General features: G+C 39.3%; 2 protein-coding genes across 2 annotated transcripts; one reads left to right on the top strand and one right to left on the bottom strand.

Moving 5' to 3' along the window:
- The first annotated feature begins 142 nt into the window (after nt 1-142).
- On the top strand, nt 143-22,951 carry SLC5A7 (solute carrier family 5 member 7). The gene is made up of 8 exons (XM_061432546.1): nt 143-397; nt 4,629-4,742; nt 5,484-5,639; nt 10,675-10,823; nt 11,639-11,782; nt 14,512-14,665; nt 16,539-16,756; nt 19,075-22,951. The coding sequence occupies exons 1-8, from the start codon at nt 220-222 to the stop codon at nt 19,702-19,704; spliced, it is 1,743 nt and encodes a 580-aa protein (XP_061288530.1). The 5' UTR covers nt 143-219; the 3' UTR covers nt 19,705-22,951.
- LOC133256526 (large ribosomal subunit protein eL39-like) lies at nt 17,858-18,264 on the bottom strand. The gene has a single exon (XM_061431335.1). It carries the CDS (start codon nt 18,156-18,158, stop codon nt 18,003-18,005), a length of 156 nt encoding a protein of 51 aa, XP_061287319.1. The 5' UTR covers nt 18,159-18,264; the 3' UTR covers nt 17,858-18,002.
- Nucleotides 22,952-23,538: the final 587 nt, after the last annotated feature.

The following is a 23,538-nucleotide window of genomic DNA, read 5'->3' as shown; positions in this document are numbered from 1 at the left end:
GTTGTTGAACAGAAAGAGAGTGATGGAATGAAGGCTTGTTGGTAGCCACAGGTAAACTTGGGATTTCAATGCACTTCTTCTTTAAGTGGCCACCGCTCAGGAGCCAGCTGATGTACCCGGGCTGCCTGTATTTGCTTGGCTGGCTTGTAAGGCATCTGTGTTTTCGCAGAAGTCTTAATGAAGTAGCTGCCGCGGCAGAGCCCAGAGCCCTCAGTGACAATGGATTTCCAGGTGGAAGGGCTGGTAGCCATCGTGGTGTTCTACCTTCTCATCTTGCTGGTCGGCATCTGGGCCGCCTGGAGGACCAAGAACAGTGGCAGTGCGGAGGAGCGTAGCGAGGCCATCATCGTGGGCGGCCGCGACATCGGGCTGCTGGTGGGTGGATTCACCATGACAGGTGGGTCCCCTCACGCCCACCTTTGTGCCATCCCTGCCATAGCTCTTCAGGGGAACAAAGCAAACCTCATTCTTTGTCCTTGAGTAAGTCTCTGTGTTCACTACTTATATATTTTTCAAATATTTTCAACCCAGTAGCACTGGACCAAATGATGTTATTATCAGTTACTGGACAGAATATCAGTGAGAGAAATCTGGGCTCTGGGCTGCTGGGTGGGTGGAAGCAGTGAAAACAAAGAGGCGGGGGAATGTGCAGAAGTGCCTGAGTCTCACAAGTTGTGTTTCTGTTCATCGATGTGATGTAGGCAGCACCTCCTTTTACTCCTTACTACAGGCATCAAGTTGTGACCGAGCTGTCTTAATGGATGCTAACTAGTTGATGAACACTAACCAGTGATGGTTTTAAAACTAAATAAGTCACTTTGGAGGCAGCCCAATTCCAAACTGATTGATGTCCTGTCTTGAAACCTTATTCTCCCATGTAGTGAAGTAATTTTACTCACAGGAAGACGATCACGTGTTATGAATCCACGGGTCTGAGGAAAAGGTTTCAGGAATACTGATACAAAAGGGAAACACCAGGGTGTGTCTTAGTAAGAATCCTTCAGCCACCAACTGCAGCTATCACCCATTCAAACCTCTCCATGCCAGAAGCCCCCAGAGTCTGTCCTCCTTTGCCCAAAGGTGGTTCTGATTAAGTGGTGGCTTGTTTTTCTTTTCTATTCTTCTCGGTTGTTAATATCTTCAAATAATACTGAAAAACAACAATTTAAAATTATATCCATACTACCTCTTGATACATATTCACTAACATCACACATTTCATTTTAGAGTTATATTAGGTTTTTAAATATTATCAATATAATCCATACCAACAGAATTACTATGAGTGCCCAGTGGAGAAATATCCCACTGGAAACCATATCAGAATGATAACCAAATTTCAGTCCTGAAGTGCTAGTTAAAAATCATTAACCCTGTATTTCAAAAAGTTTTCCAAACCAATCTGGGCAGACTGCATCCCTGTTTGGCCATTTGAAACCTACAGTGTCATAGAATAATTTATTGATGATCGATTCTGCCTCTCAGATAGTCACATTTTGTTTGTTTTACTCTTTGCCAACCATACATGGTTTTGTTCAGTCTTCATGACAGCACTCGGAAGGGCTCTGGGCTACTCAGGACCCAGACTCATGTGGTTAGTAAGGACCAGAGCCAGGTCTGGCGGCCACACAGTGAACCACACCCAACCTCTCCCCACTTCTCCATAAAGGTACCCAGGGTGAAAAGAGCTCTCTTTTACCCTCTGTTTCTCATTTTTTGTACATAAACACACATACAGAAAAAAAAATGTATTTTACAAAATATTTTCTATGATGCATAATAAACAAAACCAGAAAAAACACAAAAACATGAAGAATAAGAATCACCCACTTACCTACCACCTGCAGATGTTTACTGAAACGTTGGTGCAGATTTTCTTGTTTTGTTTTCTTATTATCCAGCTGTTGATGAACAATACAGGCACCTTTGTATCTTCATCTTCAGTTTTCATTAGAGCACAAACAAAGACCCACATGGAATACTGGTATCTGAAGTGAATTAAAGCATTGTAATTATATCTCCCTCAGATTTCTCTTTTGACAAAGAAAATAAGAAGAAAAGCAAAATAAAATGACAGTTCTTTATTTCCCTCAAATGGTTGAAAAGAATAAATAAACTGTTGCATACAAAAGTATTTTATTAATTGTAAATTATAATAACTTTCTAATACTCTAGTTAAATAATACATTAATTATGTTCATAAAGATAATATCTCAGAATTTGTTCTTTTATCATTTAGAGTGATTTTAATCTAATAGGCTATTAAACTATATTGAAAAAATTTGAATTATGATATTTCTTATAACGTGTCCTGCTCGAACTTAGCTTTTAAAGATTTTTTCTCAGAACCAACAGAGCCTTGATCAATATCATAGTTCAATTAAAATCTGAACCATATTATCTAAACTTGTCAGATTCATTGATTGTGTTATTTGATAAGGAATAAAAATTGAAAATAAAAATGCATATGATTTAAAAGAATCCTTGTTCTCAAGAATCTGACGTGAAAATATACGAACATGCAAATGACCATATTGATAACAATAGAGGGACTTTAATTACAAAAAGTACCCAAGTCTGCCTGTCTATATTATAATACTTTAATACAGTAGTTTGTAATTATGATATTTTAACTCAAGCACCAGTTTTCTTTCTGGAAATGGAGAGGAGACCTACACAATGAAAACTGATCACTAATAAATGTTGTGCTACTAAGACCCAATAAGATCACTAATAAGACCAACAGGCATTTACTTAACGTGGCAAAACATTTCCTGTGTGGTGTTCGGAGTCACAGATGACTGACAGGAAGGTGAGGTCTCAGGGGCTGTGCTGTGAGAAGTCATTGCTCTAGGTCCTGGTTACTTGCCATTTGTGGGAGGTTGGGAAGGAAAGTCTTTAAAATTTCACCAGGTTTAGGATAAGAAAAGCACATCATAGCATTTGTTATTGATCACCACCATGGAAAAGCTGCTGTGAAGATGGGGTAGCTGCTAAATATCATTTGTCCACTTGAGGATTTTGTGTATAAACTCTCCATTTGTGTATGTAAAGTTCCTTTGCAGGCAGGTCTTTTCATATTGACCTTTTAAAAATTGGATCAACCACTGAAGGCTCTCTCTCCTTTGCTTTGGGTTTGGATTAAATGCCAGATAAATTTTGGCAAGAAACACTTGTCTTTGGCAGTTTCATAAACAAGTTATTTGTTTTATGAACATTCTAACTGTGAAATTTCAGAGAATTTTTCAGAGTCAAATTTTATTCCCCATTGCAGCCCAGAATTCAGTCTCATATTTGGTAAGCTTCATGCCAGCCTCTATTCCTCATAATTTTACAGCAATTATACCTAGGGATTATTGTAAATAGTTTGACAATACTTTTCAAAGGGTATAAACTGCCAAGATTAGAGTGTTCCATTAACTTTAGCATTTCAGCAAAAATCAACTACTACAGTTCTTCTCAGAGAAAATGATAGAGTTTATAGATCATTTTGGACCCAAAGTTGTTTAATCAAAACATGCTTTCTTTGATTCTATGGCCTCCCTTCTTCAGCTGTTATGCTACAATAATGTTATTAAATAATATCTGAAGAAGACATAGTTCTTATTATTCTTTATGAAATATCAAATGTCTGCCTGAAAGACCCAGATTAGAACAAAGACTTGCAAATGAGCATGCATGCAGTCAACATTTTAATTCTCCTGAAGGCTGACCCAAACCCTAAGTGTAGGTCAGGTGTAGGTCAGACCTACACCTAAGTGTAGGTCTCTATCCAGAGACAGAGAAGGAAAAAGCAATTTAAGCTCAATTACATCACCTGGCACCCTCCTCCCTCCACTTCCTTAACAGTGTAAGGTAGTAAGTACAACTACATTATCATTTAAAATAGATTTGCCAAAACCCTATGCACCCAGCATGTTTATGAAGTGACTCTATTAATGGAAAGCACCCACACCCACAACCACACATGCAAACATGCACACACACACACACACACACACACACATACACACTTCACTCCTTGAAGACAATAGTCATTATCAATGAGGAAAGATCAATACAATTAAAATAAAAGGCCCTTGAAATCAAGACACTTGACTCCATGTTATGGAAGCAAGGGGAAGAATCGTAGCATTATTAAGAATGGAGGCAGTCGTGAAATATATCACATATGATCTCAGACTTTGTGATATTATAATATCATTTCAAAATGTTCATGACTCGGTGGATTTAGAAAATATCCAGGGCAACACTGTTCAGTGGAAATATGATGTAAGCCACAAATGTAATCTTCAATTTTCTACATATCACTTTTTAAAAAGCACAAAAAAAATAGGTGAATTAATGTAAATAATAGAATTACTTAACTCAGTATGTTGAGAATGTTTTAATTTTGTTGTGTAACCAGTACAAAAAAGATTAAGAAGTCTTAACACTTATTTTTCTATGATGAGTCTTAGAAATCCAAAGTGCAGTTTTCACTCTTCGATCACTTCCACCCAGACCAGCCATGTGTCTGGTGGCAGTCCCACAGGCCTCTCGGGGCTCAGGGGCACCCTGTGGGGCCAAGCGGGTCTCAGGGACAACAGGCATGATACATCTCCCCTTCGCTCCTCATCCTGTTTCAGCCACCTGGGTTGGAGGAGGCTACATCAACGGGACAGCGGAGGCCGTGTATGTTCCAGATTACGGCTTGGCGTGGGCTCAGGCACCCATTGGATATTCTCTTAGTCTGATTTTAGGTAAGAAAAGCTTTATACCCAAGTGACTCAGTCAGTAAAGCATAAAGATTAGGAGTATAAATAGCAACCGAAAGAATAAGTCAAACAGTATAACTATTGTGGGAAATGCCACCAGAAATCCCACCGAAGTCACTGTTATCAGGAAGTGGTAACACGAATGTGTAGCTGACTGGATCTCTTGATTATGGAATATGTAGAAAAAATTCCCTTGATCATTTTGCAATCAGCACAGTGAATTTCTTAGTGTAATGATGTTTTTTATTTCCAAAATAGTGTGGACATATCATTAAAAATGAATCAATTTGAATGGTACCTGAATATCTTGTTGTAAATCAAACTAATAAAAGATCAAGAATATTATTTAACACAGTTCCTATTTTTGTTTTATTATTTTGCTCTTAGAATACTTTTGTTGGATCTTGTGCTTAATCAAATAATACAGGTGCATAGACATTTAAGGGAGTGCTGAGCTGGTCCACGTTTTTCAGCCCAAATGATTTGGCCATGCTATGTACAGCCTTGGATGCCTACAACGGTCATTGTGTTAAGGAATTTCCACTTTATTGCTAAATATTTCTTGGTCCTGTACTCACAGGATTTTGCAGACTGATTCCTCAACACATAGAAGTATTCTAAAAAATTCATTTCCTTTGAGAAATTATACACAGTAAAAGGTTAGCAAAGACTTTTATATTGCAGATTTTCAATTTTCTCTTTAACGCTTGTTTGAATTTCCTTTAGGTGGTCTGTTCTTCGCAAAACCCATGCGTTCCAAGGGCTACGTGACCATGCTAGACCCCTTCCAGCAGATCTATGGGAAGCGCATGGGTGGGCTGCTGTTCATCCCTGCGCTGATGGGAGAGATGTTCTGGGCAGCAGCCATCTTCTCAGCCTTAGGTGAGAACCAACGAAACATCCTTCTGCATGCAGGGAGCTTCCCAGGTGGTGCTAGTGGTAGAGAACCGACCTGCCAATGCAGGAGACATGGGTTCGATCCCTGGGTCAGGAAGATGCCTTGGAGGAGGAAATGGCAACCCACTCTAGTATTCTTGCCTGGAAAATCCCATGCACAGAGGAGTCTGGCGGGCTATGGTCCATAGGGTTGCAAAGAGTTAAACACAATTGAAGTGACTTAGCATGCCCATGCACTCTGGTTTAACAAGTATTAGATACACAGCTTTACTATCTTCAGCCACAGGCCCCAGTGTCGCTTACCTAGATTAACACCACCACCCTGCTGCTTACAAGGCCACCCTTCTCCCATGATCTTCACACAGTATATTAGATTGAATCCAACCACACCCCTTTACTGATTAAAACCAGACCTTTAAACTGGGCTGGAAAAGCTTCTTTTGGACTCTTCCTTCTCCCTTCCTCCAGAACTTTGCAAGCCCAGTGACCCCTCCTTAGGATGCACAGCCCCCGCTTTCCTTTCAAACCAGCCAGGAAGAGCCTTCAAATCTTCTACAGATGTCACCTCCTCCAGGCAGTCATCCTGAACTTTCCAGATGCCTTTCCTCTGGGATTCTGTAAGAACCAGAAAGTTTGTTTTCAGTGGATTTACTACTTTGTATTTATATGGCTATTTATCTATTTCTCAGTTTCCAAATGGTCACAAAAGGAATTATGAATTTCTTGAAGGCAGGGCCTGCATCTTATTAACACTTATTGTCCCATTACACATGAATGAATGAATGAATCACCCATAGGTACACTTTCTTCAAAGGAGAAAAGGAAAACAACAGTCTTTCCTTTCTCAATGAATCCCATTTCATCCAGAGTGTTGGAGTGTAGACATATTCAGGGATTTGAAAACTGAACTTAGACTCTTTGGGGTCTAACTTACTTCCAAGATCCATCCATGCTAAGGACAACCTGTCCTTGAGTTCTCAGCCCACTCATAAAACCTAGGAAGTGAGAGAGTTCAGTGGGATTGTGGGCAAGCTTCAGGCTCAGCACCCTCCCTTTTCATCCAGAATAAGTCTAAGCCATCCCACTGAATGTTGAGCTCCTTCCTGAAGACTCGCAGGGTTAGGCCTTCCTTGTCCTCCCTTTATGAGCTGTGTCTTTGTGTGACATCCAGGACACTGTCATCTCCATCTCCTCTTACAAATGGAAGCAATGGGCTTACATCTACAGTCAGGCTTTAAGTGGCCCAAAGAAAAGTCAGATGACATGAAGCTCCTGTGTTATGCATTAGACTACAGGCTACTCTTCTGCTTTCAGGGTTGTCATCAGATTTGGTCTCTGTAACATCAGATAATACTTTACACCACTCTGCACTCCTTTCTCTCTAGACTCCTGTATAATTGTATCTTATTTTGTTGGTCTCCAACTGTCAGATGAAGGAATGATTTACTGTAGAAAAGAAGTGAATTTAATAGGTAAATAATTTTCACTGTAATATTCAGTGAAAATATTGCACTTTCCTGGCACTGAGTGGTCATGCTCTACAACCATCCCTGCCGTATCCTCATGAAGTTTTACATAAACACACAGCTCCCTTCCCACCTTGCTCTCAGTAGCAATGGTAGTTTATTTGTCATTGGTTTCAAAGCCAGAAAATTTTGGTTTTAAGAACAAACTGCCTGCTGAGATATCAAAAAAGGAGTGGGCTGAATATCTAACAGAATACAAAATGTTCACTCTCGCTGAGTAAGGATCAATTCATATAACAGAGCCCTAAAGGGAGAATAGAATGAAAACCTATTATTTCTAAAGTACTTTGGAAATATAAATCATAATAGCTAAACTCTGAACTTTGCTGCAATTAGTTATTTTAGCAATTACGTGTCTACATCTGTGTGTATGTCATCATACATGTAAAATATGTTAATCTCTCTCTCTTTACATACACATGTATCAAAGAACATTTATGAAAACATGACTGCTATTCTTGAAATATATGCTCTAGTAAAAAAAAAAGTATATTTCAATTTAACAACAGCTCTGTTTTCTTCAAAAATAATAGTTGGATATACTTCAAAATTAGTGTTTATTAGAAATAGCTCGGGACAAGATATTTTACCACCTTACTATGAATGTGCATAGCTCACCTGTAAAACTTAGGAGTATCTCAAACTGTCTTCTCGATATATATAAACATCCTTACAGCTTCTTAAAGAAATGTGTATTTACATAACAGATCAAATTCAGAGAATTTTTATAACTTTATTTTCAGTATATTTATTTTTCTGGCTGCATGAGTAAATTAATATTTCACAGCAGCTCTGGAAGTCTAGGTTTGGTTTTACTCACTACAAATGATGGAATGACTTAGAAAATATTTTAGAGAAAACAATTCATTCCAAGCTTAATAGTGAAATGAAAGTCAGTGGCTTCTTTAAAGCCACTGAGTTACTGCCAAATGACAGCTTTTACTAGAATGGCAACCCACTCCAGTGTTCTTGCCTGCAGAATCCCACGGACAGAGGAGCCTGGTGGGCTACAGTCTATGGGGTCTCAAAGAGTTGGATATGACTGAAGTGACTTGAAAGTGAAAACTGAAAGTGAAGTCTCTCAGTCGTGTCCGACTCTTTGCAACCCCATGGACTGTAGCCCACTAGGCTCCTCCATCCATGGAATTTTCCAGGTAAGAATACTGGAGTGGGTTGCCATATCCTTCTCCAGGGGATCTTCCTAACCCAGGGATCGAACCCGGTCTCCTGCATTGCAGGCAGACACTTTTACCGTCTGAGCCACCACACACTAAACCCTACATCTTTAGACTCCTCATCCAGTGACCTTTCTTCTGTAACATGCAGCCTCCCTACCTTTGGAGGTGTAGGATTAATAGAAATTGCACTAAAGGGTGGAAAATTAAACAGTATTCAAAAGAAGTAGAGTAATAATTGAACTTTTCGTAATTCATGGGATGTAACTTTAAAATATTGTTATTACAGTAGAGAGCTAGACCAAAGGTGAATGGCAAAGAATTGCAACTAAAGTTTCAACATGAAGTGAATAGTCTCAGGAGAAAAAAAATAACTTGTTAAACATCCATACAATAAGTCAGTTGTCCAAAGTCACTTGTAAATAACCAACCTCTTTCCTATGTCTTCTGCTCCCAGTTATTTACTAAGATTTTCCTTTTCTCAACTGGTTTTTACTAAAGAAAGTAATTTAATTTTGATACTAAACCATGGGCTTCCCTTGTGGCTCAGCTGGTAAAGAATCCGCCTGCAATGCAGGAGACCTGAGTTCGATTCCTGGGTTGGGAAGATCCCATAGAGAAGGGAAAGGTTACCCACTACAGTATTCTGGCGTAGAGAATTCCATGGACTGTATAGTCCATGGGGTTGCAAAGAGTCAGACATGACTGAGTGACTTACACTTTCACTAAACCAAAGCACTAAGCAGAAAATTCTTTTGAAAAATATTTTGCATTGTTATCTCAGATAACAGTATCTGAGATATCTCATACTGCTCTTTAGATAATGGATTTTCGTCTCAGATGGGCTGCATATGCTATTAGCATGCAATTGAGAAGTGAGGATAGAATGTAAGATTGCAGTTAATGACTCAAATCACACGTGTTGCATGTACATTAGTGTGAGAGGAATATCATTGCTACATTTAATAATACAAGATATAAACTATACCACTCTTGAGAACAACAGGAAAGGGTGTGTAGAACAACAAGTGAATGCTGAACCGGCAGCCCAAAACTCCACAATGGTCCAGCTATCTATACCATGATATTAATATTCTATTAGAAATGTAGACATCAGCAAACACAATAAACAAAATCATAAAGTTAGAAAAGCATAGACTGACTTCTAAAGTGGCTTTACAATTTTGATGAATTTATAGTGATGAAAATCACTATAAAACATAATGCTTGCTGATATTGAGTTGCATGAGCTGTTGGTATATTCTGGATATTAATCCATTGTCAGTTGGTTTGTTTTCAAATATTTTCTCCCATTCTGGGGTTGTCTTGTCTTGTTTGTGGTCTCCTTTGCTGTGCAAAGACTTTTAAGGTCAATAGATCCCATTTATTTATTTTTGTTCTTATTCTCATTACTTTAGGAGGTGAGTCAAAAGGATCTTGCTGCAATTTATGCCAGAGAGTGTTCTGCTTATATTTTCCTCTAGGAGTTTATAGTGTCCGGCCTGGGTAGCCAATAAGAACTTACTACAGAGCACAGGGAACTCTACTCCATGCTCTGTGGTGACCTAAATGGGAAGGAAATCCAAAAAGAGGGGATGTTTGTGTACACATAGCTGATTCACTTTGCTGCAGAGCAGAAACTAACACAACATTGTAAAGCAACTATACTCCAATAAAAAAAATTTTTAAGGGAATATAAAAACCCTTAAAAATGATGCTAAATCTATGACTCTTCAGTACATTTGTATCCTAGGAACAAGATTGGAATGCTGCAGGAAAAGGAAATAAAATAAAAGTAATCTTTCATAAAGTTGAAAAAGTTGGAAAGTGCAATTTTATTACCAGTTTTATTATTTTTTCCTGTGAATTTATTTCAAACCCTGATACCTTAGACCATGTGTCATCTAATAAAAGCCCACAGAGGTCAGAGTTAATGCAAGAGAGCAAATCAATGCTAATTGTAAAATGAGAAGCTGGGTGGTTATGCTCATCATAAAGGCTTGTTTTTCTCATGGATGTGAGTAAATACACTGCATGTGTTCAACGAAGTCAGAGTTTTAGGCAGTCGGTGAAATGATTGCAAGACCTTATAGTAGTGTTCAGTTCAGTTTATGTCATGGAATTCTGTAATCAAGTCATGAGTTTCAGGTTTCCTCATAAATAAGTGAGCAAAGCACTAATTTCAGAAAGAACATTTTAGACTGTATGTGTATATGTGTATATAAACACAGATGTGCACAGGCACACTCAGGTTAGGAGTGAGAAGGAAGAGCTGGACTGTGGAACTTCAGCTGGGCTCTTCCCATCCCATCTCTGCAGGAGCCACCATCAGCGTGATCATCAGGGCCAGTGTGCACATGTCTGTCATCGTCTCTGCGCTCATCGCCACCCTGTACACCCTGGTGGGCGGGCTGTACTCTGTGGCCTACACGGATGTCGTTCAGCTCTTTTGCATTTTCGTGGGCCTGGTGAGTAGGGCCATTCACAGACTTCCTTCTTCCTTTCATCCTCCCTCCCGCCTTCCTTCATTTCTCCTTTTGTAAGAGATGACATGGTATTTCATACTAACTCGGCAAAAACTAATAGAAGTCCTATTTCCCCATCATGACTAACACACATTAAGTCATACAGTATTGGAAATTTTGCTTTTCTGTATCGATTACTTGGATGAAAAACTCTAATCACATTGTGAGATTTTGACAGAAAAGTGCCCTCAGTTAGCTCTTAGAAAGCTCTGGGGGCTCCTTTCCTTCACGCCTACATTTGATGGAAACATGTGTGATCTTCCTTCAAAGACTTCTGTCAGAGTTAAAATTTAAACCGTGACCCTGATCTGTGTTTGTCTCTTAACCTTTCTCTACATTAGTTTTGGTTATGCCATGAGACTGCTCCTAGAGATTATTTTCATTCAAATCTTCCCAGTCACTTTAAGGAATGGATATCTTCTAATTCTAAGAAAATACATGTTTTATATATATATATGCTAACAAATACTCATGTTTTGTATAAACATATGTAAAGTTCTCGAATTCAGTGTTTTCTTCCCGAAGGTTTTGCAGTCAATGTGATATGGCATAATTAGCTCAGAAGCTGACAACGTGTTACTCTAACTTTTCTAAATCAGTGTTCCATGGTGTCCATAGAGAACATGCTTCTAGGTCCTCCCCTGAACAAGAGGAATGACCAAGCTGTGCCATCTATGAGAAGGAAAAAAAAAACTAATACATGAAATCTTGCATGTCCCAGATAGCCACACTAATGCTTTCACGAACTCTGGTTGCAGTGGATCAGCGTGCCGTTCGCGCTGTCCAATTCTGCAGTTGCTGACATTGGCTTCACTGCCCTGCACACCAAGTACCAGAAGCCCTGGCTGGGGACCATCGAGCCATTTGAAATCTACACGTGGCTTGACAGCTTTTTGTTGTTGGTAAGTGACACACATGTCCATCCTCATCTCAGTGCTCATCACCACCCCTGGACACCCTGGTGAGTGGGCTCCCACTCCTTGCTCCACCTTCCCATCAGAGCTTCTGTTCATCAGCGGAGGCCAGATTGTACCTGACTTACAAACCTTGATGACCTATGTGTCCAGAGACATAGGTATGTAAATTATGTATATCAGCTCATACAGTCATTGAAACTATTGATGAAATATTTTTCAACATGGAAGATGTTAATGATAGATTGATTTACAGGTTGCAAAACAAAGGGAAAAGTTTTGGAAGCATATAGAGTGAGGCATGGGATTATGAATTTTAGAATTTCTCCTTGTTTTATTTTATTTTGTTTATTTTTGCTTTTGAGCTTGTTCAGTTTAGTTCAGTCACTCAGTCGTATCCGACTCTTTGTGATCCCATGAACTGCAGCACATCAGGCCTCCCTATCCATCACCAACTCCCGGAGTTTACCCAAACTCATGTCCATTGAGTTGGTGATGCCATCTAACCATCTCATCCTCTGTCATCCCCTTCTCCTCCTGCCTTCAATCTTTCCCAACATCAGGGTCTTTTCAAATGAGTCAGCTCTTCACATCAGGTGGCCAAAATATTGGAGTTTCAGCTTCAACATCAGTCCTTCCAATGAACACCCAGTACTGATTTCCTTTAGGATGGACTGGTTGGATCTCCTTGCAGTCCAAGGGACTTTCAAGAGTCTTTTCCAACACCAACACACTTCAAAAGCATCAATTCTTCTGTGCTCAGCTTTCTTTATAGCTCAACTCTCATATCCATACATGACTACTAGAAAAACCATAGCCTTAACTAGACAGACCTTTGTTGACAAAATAATGTCTCTGCTTTTTCATATGCTGTCTAGGTTGGTCATAACTTTCCTTCCAAGGAGTAAGAGTCTTTTAATTTCATGGCTGCAATGACCATCTGCAGTGATTTTGGAGCCCCCAAAAATAGAGTCAGCCACTGCTTCCACTGTTTCCCCATCTATTTGCCATGAAGTGATGGGACCAGATGCCATGATCTTCGTTTTCTGAATGTTGAGCTTTAAGCCAACTTTTTGAGCTTGTATGGCTTTTATAAGACAGAAATTTTTCTGGAGCCAATATGTGAGATACTGATAAACAAGCAGATATCCCAGGATTTGGAGCCAATGAGAGAAACAGTCAAAGAAGCAACTTCAGTACATTGTGATCTGGGAAGTTCCCTCATCAATTCACTCACTCACATGATAAATATTTACTGAACACTGACTCTATGTCAGTTAGAGAATTGTCCAGTCTCCTCTCTAGCCACCCCCACACACCCTGACCTCTGCTTATACCAAATACATGGTGGTCTTATGGCTGCCTCTTGGTTTCTTTCTTTTTCATGTTGGATTATTTCCTAAGGACTTTCCTCCTTCCATCTCCACCCACTGACACCCCTTGATGTCCAAAGAAAGTGAAGTCGCTCAGTCGTGCCCGACTCTTTGCGACCCCATGGATAGTAGCCTGCACCAAGCTCCTTCACCCATGGGATTTTCAAGGCAAGAGTACTGGAGTGGGTTGCCATTTCCTTCTCCATGGAATCTTCCCAATGCAGGGATCAAACCCAGGTCTCTCACATTGTAGACAGACACTTTACCGTCTGGGCCACCAGGGAAGTGCTTTGATGTTCATTATTGTTCCCATAGTGCCTCTTTAGAGCATCAACAAATTATATTCCAGTTCAATGTCTCCAATTTTTTTATAATATATTCTCAATAAGAATGTTAAGCACAACCCCAATGTAGGCATAGATTGCTTATATGTACTGTACTACACATTGTGTAGATCACTTAATAAAACAACAATCTCACAGTTAGGTACAAGGTAGAAATGAGTATAAAGAGAAATTCTATATTAAGAGAATTTTCTAAGAGAATCTTCTCTATATTAGAAAATACCTCAATGCTCTAGTTCTCCCAGCAGACAGTGATCTCAAGAGTAGAAACCACTTTTCACTCATCTTTGGGCTTCAAAACCATTCCATTGCCTGGCACATGACTGGGATCAAGAAATATTCATTGGGTTGTTTTGACTCAAATTACACTTCATGGTTTCAGAATATTAATGTTTTTGAGACAATTTTGTGGTGGTTGGAACTTCCAGATAAGAACAAATTGAAGGTTTCTGGATAGTTTTAACACAGCTTAAAGTGGGTAAGTTAAGGAAAAGAAAATCTTGTGCTATGTAATTATGAAAGAAAAGAACTTGAAGAAATCTGCACAGTTGAAACTGTGACAATGACAGCAGTGAAGACGAGTGGCATGTAGAACCATTTTCTATACTTCAGAGTCTTGCTTGTCACTATTCTGAATGTGATTATTAAAAAAAAAATCTCATTTTAAAAATACCCAGTAAACATATATACACTCCCATGTGTAAAATAGACAGCTAGTGGGGAGCTGCTATACAGCACAGGGAGTCCAGCCTTGCGCTCTGTGATGACCTAGAGGGGTGGGATGTCAAGGAGAGGAAGGCTTAGGAGGGAGGGGATATATGTATGCATATAGCTAATTCATGTTTTTGTAGAGCAGAAACCAACCTAACATGGAAAAGCAATTATCCCCCAATTTAAAAAAATTTTAATAAAAATAAAACAGGAAATTAAAAAAAAATAAAAACAACTAATAGATGCTATTTGCCTCCATTTATCCTGGGTCCCCATGGCTCCCATGCAGATGCTGGGTGGAATCCCGTGGCAAGCCTACTTCCAGAGGGTCCTGTCTTCATCCTCCGCCACCTACGCTCAGGTGCTGTCTTTCCTGGCAGCTTTCGGGTGCCTGGTAATGGCTCTGCCAGCCGTGCTCATTGGAGCCATTGGCGCATCGACAGGTAAACCTCTGGCAGCTTCACTGATTGACTCACTCAGGCTTCACCCAAGTTACCAGCGAGCACCCAGCTGCCCTCTCTCCCCCACTTTCCCCATTACCCCCATTGTGTATCTGCCTTTGTTATATAAGACGTCAACAGATCGTCTTATAGTTCAGACATTGTGTGACTGCTCACCTCACCAATAAGACATTTGTGAGCAGCCCCCAGCCCCACTGTTGGGATATTTATCAGCTGTGTATCTGGGATCTTGTCAGCCATGGTTCTCAACCAACATGCACACCGTCATCATCCAGGGAAGTGGAGGGACTAAAAAATACTCGTTTCTATCCTACTCCACAGGGATTTTCTGTTAGTGCCCTAAGACAGAGTCAGAGATCGGTGTTTTTAAAAGTTCCCTTGGTAAGTCAAACCTGAAAACCAGTCAGTAAGTGGGAAGCTTCTATGCAGCACAAGGAGCTCAGCTCTGTGCTCTGTGATGACCTAGAAGCGTGGGATGCAGGGGCGAGGGGATGTAGTTTGAGAGGGAGTCTCAAGAGAGGGTGGGGATATATATATATGTATGTAGGGTTGATTCATGCTGTTGTGCAGCATAAACTAACACAACATTGTCAAGCAGTTATACTCCAATTTTTTTAATGGGGGAAAAAAAGTAGAAGTTGACCTGCCATCACCATAACCACCCAAGGATCACTTTGAACTTGAGGCTTCAGTTTACAGTTTCAATAGTTTGTTAATTAAAGGTTTTCTTTCTTGGAGAAATCAATCAATAAGTTTGTAAGTACAGATAAACTAAAACACTAAGAGAAGATCTTTCTCAAAATTGGTAAAAAGAGTTTTATGACTTGCTTACCTCCCATCTGCTGCTCTATCCTGAACATTTTTTAAGTTTTGTCCTTAATTTGATTGCACTTACTAATTACTCCTGACCCTTGGGTATTATTTCTAGTCCCATAATATTCCAGTTAATGCTATAAAACTGGCCACATAAAAGCATGGCTTTGAACAATTGTAATAGAAAATGAGGGAAGGAAAAATGGTAGGATCCAAGGAAAACCACCCCTATATGGTCCTATAATCATGACATTAACATTCAACAAATATAAAAGGAGCTATACTAAACAACTGTTAAAGCTTCTGCTGTATTCTTCTTACATACTAGTATAACTAAACAGTAAAGATTTATATCCAAAGATAAGCTTATATTTCAAGTCCTTCTACCACAGAGTCCAAAAACTGCCTGAAAATTTCAACCCCGTACTTGCACTTTTTATTCAATAAAAAGGGACTGTCTTTGATCCATTCATGTTTATTTCTAATAAGTGAAATTCAGTGCAAGAAGGAATTTACTTGAGAGAAAAATAATGCCAAGGAAGCTCCTACCACAAGGCTTTATCCAGGAAGAGAGTGGGTGAGAAGAGGCCCACTGTTGCCTTTATCCACTTATGAGTATAACTGAGCAATGAAACACTAAGTGTTCTCTCACATCTCCGTGTGGTTGGGGGAACCCTCTAGGCTTCAACTTGAGAACACTTAATTTCAATGAGTCTGCACCAGATAACACCATTGTAACACTGCAGAAGAGAAATTTGTATTAAAAAATCTCACACCACCATATCCTGTGCAGGTCCTGTAGATAAGACTAAGTGTAACCAAAACCCATTAGACACCAGAATGTAGGAGACAATGTCACTGGACCAATACATGGACTTGCCACCTAATTAAACTAACATACCCCACTGGACTAATTAGATTTCCCACAGATTAGACTAGGTCACATGTTCTGAATTTATTTCGAAAGCTACCTAGTGAATAGAAGGACTCCAGATGGATGGATAGATGGCTCTTTGGCTGTGTTTGTTGTTTCTGTCAACAGCCTGGAACCAGACTGCATACGGGCCTCTTGCTCCCAGGGAGAAACAGGAGGCAGACATGATCTTGCCGATTGTCCTCAAGTATCTCTGCCCCGTGTACATTTCTTACTTTGGTCTTGGAGCCGTTTCTGCTGCTGTCATGTCCTCAGCAGATTCTTCCATCTTGTCAGCAAGTTCGATGTTTGCTCGCAACATCTACCAGCTTTCATTCAGACAAAATGTAAGAATAGTTATATTTTCTTTAACATTACATTGTTGTTATTGTTCTCATCCTTGCACTTACTGTGTAGGTGTTATTCTATATTATTAATAGTCTTTGTGAAAATCTGACCCTACTTTGATTCAGCACACAAGGTTAAATGATGATGCATTTTATTTACGTTGTATGTGAAGGTCCTTCATATATGTTGTATATGAAGGCTTCCCTGGTGGCTCAGACAGTAAAGAATCTGCCTGCAATGCAGAAGACCGGACTCTATCCCTGGGTCGAGCAAATCCTCTGGAGAAGGAAATGGCCACCCACTTCAGCATTCTTGCCTGGACAAGTCCATGGACAAAGAGACCTGGTGACTATAGTCCATAGGGTGGCAAAGAGTTGAACATAACTGAGTGACTAATACATACATAAAGGTTTTTAATGCATGCTATTATTCAGTCTAATACTGAAGGACATGCATCAGTATAACTATTTCCCAAGAGGTGCAGTCATATTGCAATAATTTAAATGTCTTCTCTTTCTAATGAAGGAGTAACAAAACCTAAAATATCTTAGAAAAACTTCCAGTTTAAATACAGTAAGAAACTCAGGAAACCCTGGTGTAGGCAGAACATAGTGAGTCATTATTTCATAGATACCAGTGTCATGCTTGTTTTGCTCTTCACTTGAACCCCAAGTCCTCCTTTGTCAGGAAATAGCCTCTCAATTTGATTTTCCTCATTGAATCTGAGGGCATAGAGCAGCACACTCATGGTCACCAAGGGGCCCGTAGCCCTCTACACCTTCTTCCCTCACTCAGGCTTGGCTTTCCGTAAGTTTTCTAGGTCATAGTTCACACAGTGGTCTCACTTCTTGTTTTGTGTGTGAAAATCTTTGTTATTACCAACACAATGATCTTTCTAAATTGAAGGCAAAAAAAATAAATTTTACAAACACAAACAATAATTTATTGATTATGTATGGTTTTTTAATTGCAGATGAATAAGGTTGTGCTTAACAGTGAAATGAGATACATAAGGAATTAATCCTCCAGAGTACCCCTTTGTGTTGCTATTAGCAATGCTTTGCTTTATTTTTTTTTTTTTTAACAGTTCCATCGTTTCATATTTATTACTGAGTCTCAGACTGATAGTGAGGAAATAACATCAGGAGCCAAGCATTACAGTAGTGATGTTCTCACTGTGGTTTGGCTGCTTAAAAAGGTGGTCTTAACATGTGTGCCACACATGTTATAAACCCAGCTTGCTTCTTATAGACCCAGCTTGGTTCTTCTCCAATGTCTTCTCTTGGAGCTGTACCTGATTTTATTGCCAGTTTTCACTTGAATCCATTGAGGAACGGGACAATTCTGCTTTTGTTTCTTGGCCAGGAATCGCTTGATCCTGAAAGTCCTGTGAGAAGACATGCTGAGGAGAGAACTCAACCGCACATAGGATGGCGGAGAAGAGATAAGAGCAATGCTTTGCTTTAGATTCTAATCTGCATTCAATTCCTAATTTTTCAATTTTCAAATTTCCTTTCTCAGCCTTCACTTAAATACACAATGTATAATACTTTTTTGAAAGTGAAACTGAAAATCCTCAGTCATGTCCGACTCTTTGCGACCCCATGGACTATCCAGTCCATGAAATTCTCCAGACCAGAATACTGGAGTGGGTAGCCTTTCCCTTCTCTAGGAGATTTTCCCAACCCAGGGATGGAACCCAGGTCTCCCGCATTGCAGACAGATTCTTTACCAGCTGAGCCACAAGGGAAGCCCAAGAATACTGGAGTGGGTAGCCTATCGCTTCTCCAGCGGATCTTTCCGACCCAGGAATGGAACCGGTGTCTCCTGCATTGCAGGCACATCCTATACCAACTGAGCTATCAGGGAAGCCCATAATACTTTTTTAGTTTCATGATTTTTTAAAAGCTTATAAACTATTCTTTGAAAACAATATTTATACGATGTTTTACAAGTATTGCCACATAGCATCTAAGTGGTCCCATTTGTTTTGTAAGGCGGTTATTAGAGGAAGCCAGACAGGCCACGCCCCCTCACTGCCGCATTGCAGCATCTTGGGTCTCTTTCTGACATTCAGCGAGCAGCGCAAAGGTGCGCTCTGGTTCCTCCATACCGGTCACTGAAACTCCTCCCCAGGTCCACCATGGAGGCCACCTAGATTGCTCTGTTCCTTGCTGCTGGTTTTACCTGTAGGCTGTGCCATTTGAACCAGAGTTGTTCTTTAGGGCAGCTTTAAAGCACAGGAAGGCATCTCATTCTCCTCCTGGAGAAGCCCGCACTTTCTGAGAAAAACTGACTCGATGGCAATTTCTTACAGGCTTCTGACAAGGAGATCGTCTGGGTCATGCGCATCACGGTATTCGTGTTTGGAGCTTCTGCGATGACCATGGCCTTGCTAACGAAGACGGTGTATGGGCTCTGGTACCTCAGCTCTGACCTGGTCTACATCATCATCTTCCCGCAGTTGCTCTGCGTGCTCTTCATCAAGGGTACCAACACGTATGGAGCCGCGGCAGGTTACGTCTCGGGCCTTTTCCTGCGAGTCACTGGCGGGGAGCCCTACCTGAACCTGCAGCCTTTGATCTTTTACCCTGGCTATTACATTGATAAAGGTGGCATATATAACCAGAGATTCCCATTTAAAACCCTCGCCATGATGACATCATTTTTATCCAACATTTGCATCTCCTATATAGCCAAATACCTGTTTGAAAGTGGAACCTTACCACCAAAATTGGATGTATTCGATGCTGTTGTCGCAAGGCACAGTGAAGAAAACATGGACAAGACGATTCTGGTTAGAAATGAAAACATTAAACTAGATGAACTCGCACCTGTGAAGCCACGGCAGAGCATAACTCTCAGCTCGACCTTCACCCATCAGGAGGCCCTCCTGGAAATGGATTCAAGTCCAGAGGGCTCTGGGACTGAGGATAATTTACAGTAACCACATCTGCATAAAACTCTGCTTTCTCAGATGAGACACTAGAGCAGACTAGTCCTGGAAGTGTGGTTTGCAGCATATACAGTATATTAAAAATAATAATAATAATGAGCAGGACAAAAATCCATAGAGTAGTTAGCTTGCACAGATCCAAGACAAGTCAGAAGGAAGCACCCTTGAAGCAGCACCTCTCTCTCCTTCATGGACACGTCTCATCTTCATTTAATTTTGACTCTTGGCAGTTTTGTTAAGTATCTGAACATGACTAAAATCCCACTCAAAAAACAGAAAGCCAAATAGAGTATTCACCTTAATTATGGAAAAAGGAAGTTTAGATATGAGAAAGCCAAGGAGTTTGAGTAGCCTTGATCCTGACCTTGTTGGAGAATGCCCCGAGAGTCTGATTTAACTATCACACTGAAGTTATAAGAATAATTCCTGTCACTCCACTGGATGATACAATGAATTTGTCAGCTGATTTCTCTGGTGTGATGAGTAATTTCTTCTTTCCTGTTAACTATAACATATGCTGAATATGCAGTTTGTTTCTCTTTTACTGGTGATGTGTGTTATCCTGAGAGCAGGCAAAGCAAACAAAAAAATATTGTGTAGCAGCATGTCTTGACATGCAAGGTAATAGTAAGGTAGAGTGCATCTTGGTAGAGTATTCCTGGCTCCTTTGGGTGTATCTAAAACTACCATACAACTACCATATGCATTGGGGAAAGTACGTACAGTGAGAAAGTCGTGATCATTAGGCAATCTGGCAGTGATAAATCAAGAAGGCCATTAAGTAGAAAGTGCCAGGAACAGCAGTGAATTTTACCTTCATCTGAGGTTTGGAACATTTTGCTTCATGACAAAAATGTCATCTCTTGACCGTCTGTTTGTACTAGAAGTGAAATTGAGCCACTTATAAGGTGAGATAGTTACAGGGCCTATCAAAGTGAGAGACAAACCACACTACTGAAAGTAGTAAAACTAGAAAAGTAAAACCATTCAATTTTGAGTGTTTGTTAATGAGGCTGGTTTGTTAATGAGTGTCAGGAGAGCTACTCTGCAGCACGTTTTTGCAGAAGCCAGTCTTAGGTACTAGACAAATCACTACTACAAGTGGTATACAGTGGATTTTAAAATGCAGAAGAAAGGAGAAAGTAAAAATACATCCTAAAGGAAAGAAGCCATCAATTTTAACATTTGGTATCTACATAACTTTCATGAGGTTGGTCATTGAATACTGTTTTACTTCTTTTCTGGAGTTAAAAAAAATGTGTATATTTATACATTATGGTTTGTATCCATTTTAGAATTTTAAATGTTTTTCCACCAGTCACACAATAGAAATAACTGGAGCTACTTCTACAAAAACAGAATGAACTAATCAGCTGAAAAGTTATCTGAACATTTGATCCAATAAAGGAAAACAGTCTGAGTCATTCAAACTAACACAATTATTCCAAAAAAAAAAAAATTCTTTTTTTGGCAATTCATAGACAAAGTGAAGTGAATTCAGTGTCAACTTTAAGTCCACAAGTTGTATTTAGGAAGCTAGAATTCCTTGTTTATTGTAATTGTCTAAAGGCAACAAATAATAATTTCCTTTGTTATTAAGTGAAGTGAAAGTCGTTCAGTCATGTCCAACTCTGTGATCCCATGAACTATAGCCCACCAGGCTCCTCTATCCATGGGATTTCCCAAGCAAGAATACTGGAACGGGTTGCTGTTCCTTCTCCATGTTATTAAACATGAATTTAATTTACAGGGTAATTCTTAAATATGAAAATAAGTAATTTTACTTGTTATTCCCATATTTTAATTGTCATTCCCATATTTCCAGTCCATGGGGTCACAAAGAATTGGACATGACTGAGTGATTAACACTTTGACTTTCACCCATATTTTTAATGATTTATCCAAACATGATGGTGAATAAGACATTGCATTCAGAACTTTTACAAAACATCAAATATAACCTAAATGAAAAGAGAATTGTTGTTACTCATCTATTTGCTCAGCATCTGCTCTATGTCCACTGTTCTATGGAGTGCTTGAAAAGAAGCACATTTTGGGGACCAGTAAGTATGGGAGTCCCAAAGTTCTTGTACATGGGTTGAGAGAAGAACCAGGTAGAGGCCACACATTTTTTTAAAAAACTACAAAGGTGGGAATTTCTGACATGTAAAGGTAGTTAACTGATGAACTGCAGCTCCTAGCAAGTATGCTACTTCTCTTTCCAGCACTCTGTGTAAATAATTATTTTCACCCACTTCATCACTGTAAATTTTTGTTTCAACCCCTTTAGGCAGTCTTCCGTAAAAACACATTACCCATGTTATAGTAGCATGAAATAGAGAAGTAGTGTCTCTACTGATATTATATTTTACAATTTTGTTGGGTAACAGTTGTCTAATGACCATATTTAAATCCAGTGAAAAAGAATAAATACGAATAGTGAAATTTTCTCCCATTCTGTTCATTTTGTAATAGTAGAAAGATAAAGTGGGAAGAGCATTCACCTTGTCCCAAATGTTAAAAACCGGAAAGCTTAAATGCTTTAAGCTAATAAATAATATTCAGTTTTTATTTAACTTACTATTTCTTTCCTACTCTCAAACCAGATATACATAAAAACTAGATTAGTGTAAAACACACCTGTAAATGCTTAAACATTAGCAAGATGATTCTTTTAAAAGGACAAAAAAAGTTGAGTATCCAAAGGAATGAAATAGCAATTATAATGTCTTTATTTAGGCTCATTTACACACAAACTCCCCAATTTCCAAGGGAAAAACCAAGTTGTGAGATGCGGTAGACAATGCTTTGTGCTCATCACTTGCTCTGTCTTGACATCATGGGAAGCATTCACGGCTTTGCAAACTTCTGTTTTTCCTTGGTGGACCTAATTTTCAAAAACCCATTCTCAATGAAAGTGAAACAGCAGCATCTCAAACACCACTGTATCAGTCTTTGGAGGTGGTATCTGTGGACAAAGCATAGGAATAAAACACAGATTTTATTTTCATACTTTTACAAAGAGTGTAACGTGTTTCTTGTGTCATTTTCATGTTTCTTTTCATACATAATTTTCAAAATTACAAGCTCATAGCTGAACTGAAATGTCAGGAACAAACTTCCAAACAGTGTTAAAAGCCAACTTCATCGCCAATCTTATAAGTAATGAATTTGATGTGAATATCAAATGAATGTAAGCTTGAAATGAGTGAATCTTATGTAATGGCTGTTAGTTTTTTTTTTTTTTTAAATAATGAGCTAGCATTGTATTTTAAACAGAAATGTGGCTTTTTCTTTTTAGCCTTTAAGAAAATGTACTCTGGTATAATGTATAATTTATTGTAAGTTTGCTACGGAGCAGATAGATACATATAATAGTTCTAAATGTATATTTTTGTTTGTCAAAGTATTATATAAACTGTGCTTAAAATAAGTAGATTTGCAACTGTTGTAAATGTTTTAGGTGTAATGGCATCATATTAAATTGTGCTGGTGCAATTCAGGCTACTACCGCCTAGGTTTGGCTTTTGGGGGCCCCTCTTAAAAGGAATATAGAGGGTGCGTCCTTGCAGCAACATGGATGGACGTGGAGATTATTGTACTGTGTGAAGAAAGTCAGAGAAACAGAAAGATAAAAGTAAACTTATTTACAAAACAGAACAGACTCACAGACATAGTGAACCTACACATGGTTACCAGAGTGGAAGAATGGGGGGATGAGATAATTAGGGCATCTGGGATCGACTTGTGCATATTGTTCTATTTAAAATGGACCTACTGTATAGCCCAGGGATCTCTGCTCAATGTTACGTGGCAGCCTGGAGG

The sequence above is a fragment of the Bos javanicus genome, chromosome 11, assembly GCF_032452875.1.
Source record: "Bos javanicus breed banteng chromosome 11, ARS-OSU_banteng_1.0, whole genome shotgun sequence".
In the NCBI taxonomy this organism is placed as follows: Eukaryota; Metazoa; Chordata; class Mammalia; order Artiodactyla; family Bovidae; genus Bos; species Bos javanicus.
Note: the sequence above shows the minus strand (reverse complement) of the source record. Positions and strands in the feature narration are given on the sequence as shown.

Bases quoted from the DNA above. Each gene is read 5' to 3' on its own strand.
- SLC5A7 (XM_061432546.1), top strand. From the start codon at position 220: ATGGATTTCCAGGTGGAAGGGCTGGTAGCCATCGTGGTGTTCTACCTT. The intron at 5,640-10,674 runs GTGAGAACCAAC...CCATCTCTGCAG, and splicing joins AGCCATCTTCTCAGCCTTAG to GAGCCACCATCAGCGTGATC. The intron at 11,783-14,511 runs GTAAGTGACACA...GCTCCCATGCAG, and splicing joins TTGACAGCTTTTTGTTGTTG to ATGCTGGGTGGAATCCCGTG.
- LOC133256526 (XM_061431335.1), bottom strand. From the start codon at position 18,158: ATGTCTTCTCACAGGACTTTCAGGATCAAGCGATTCCTGGCCAAGAAA.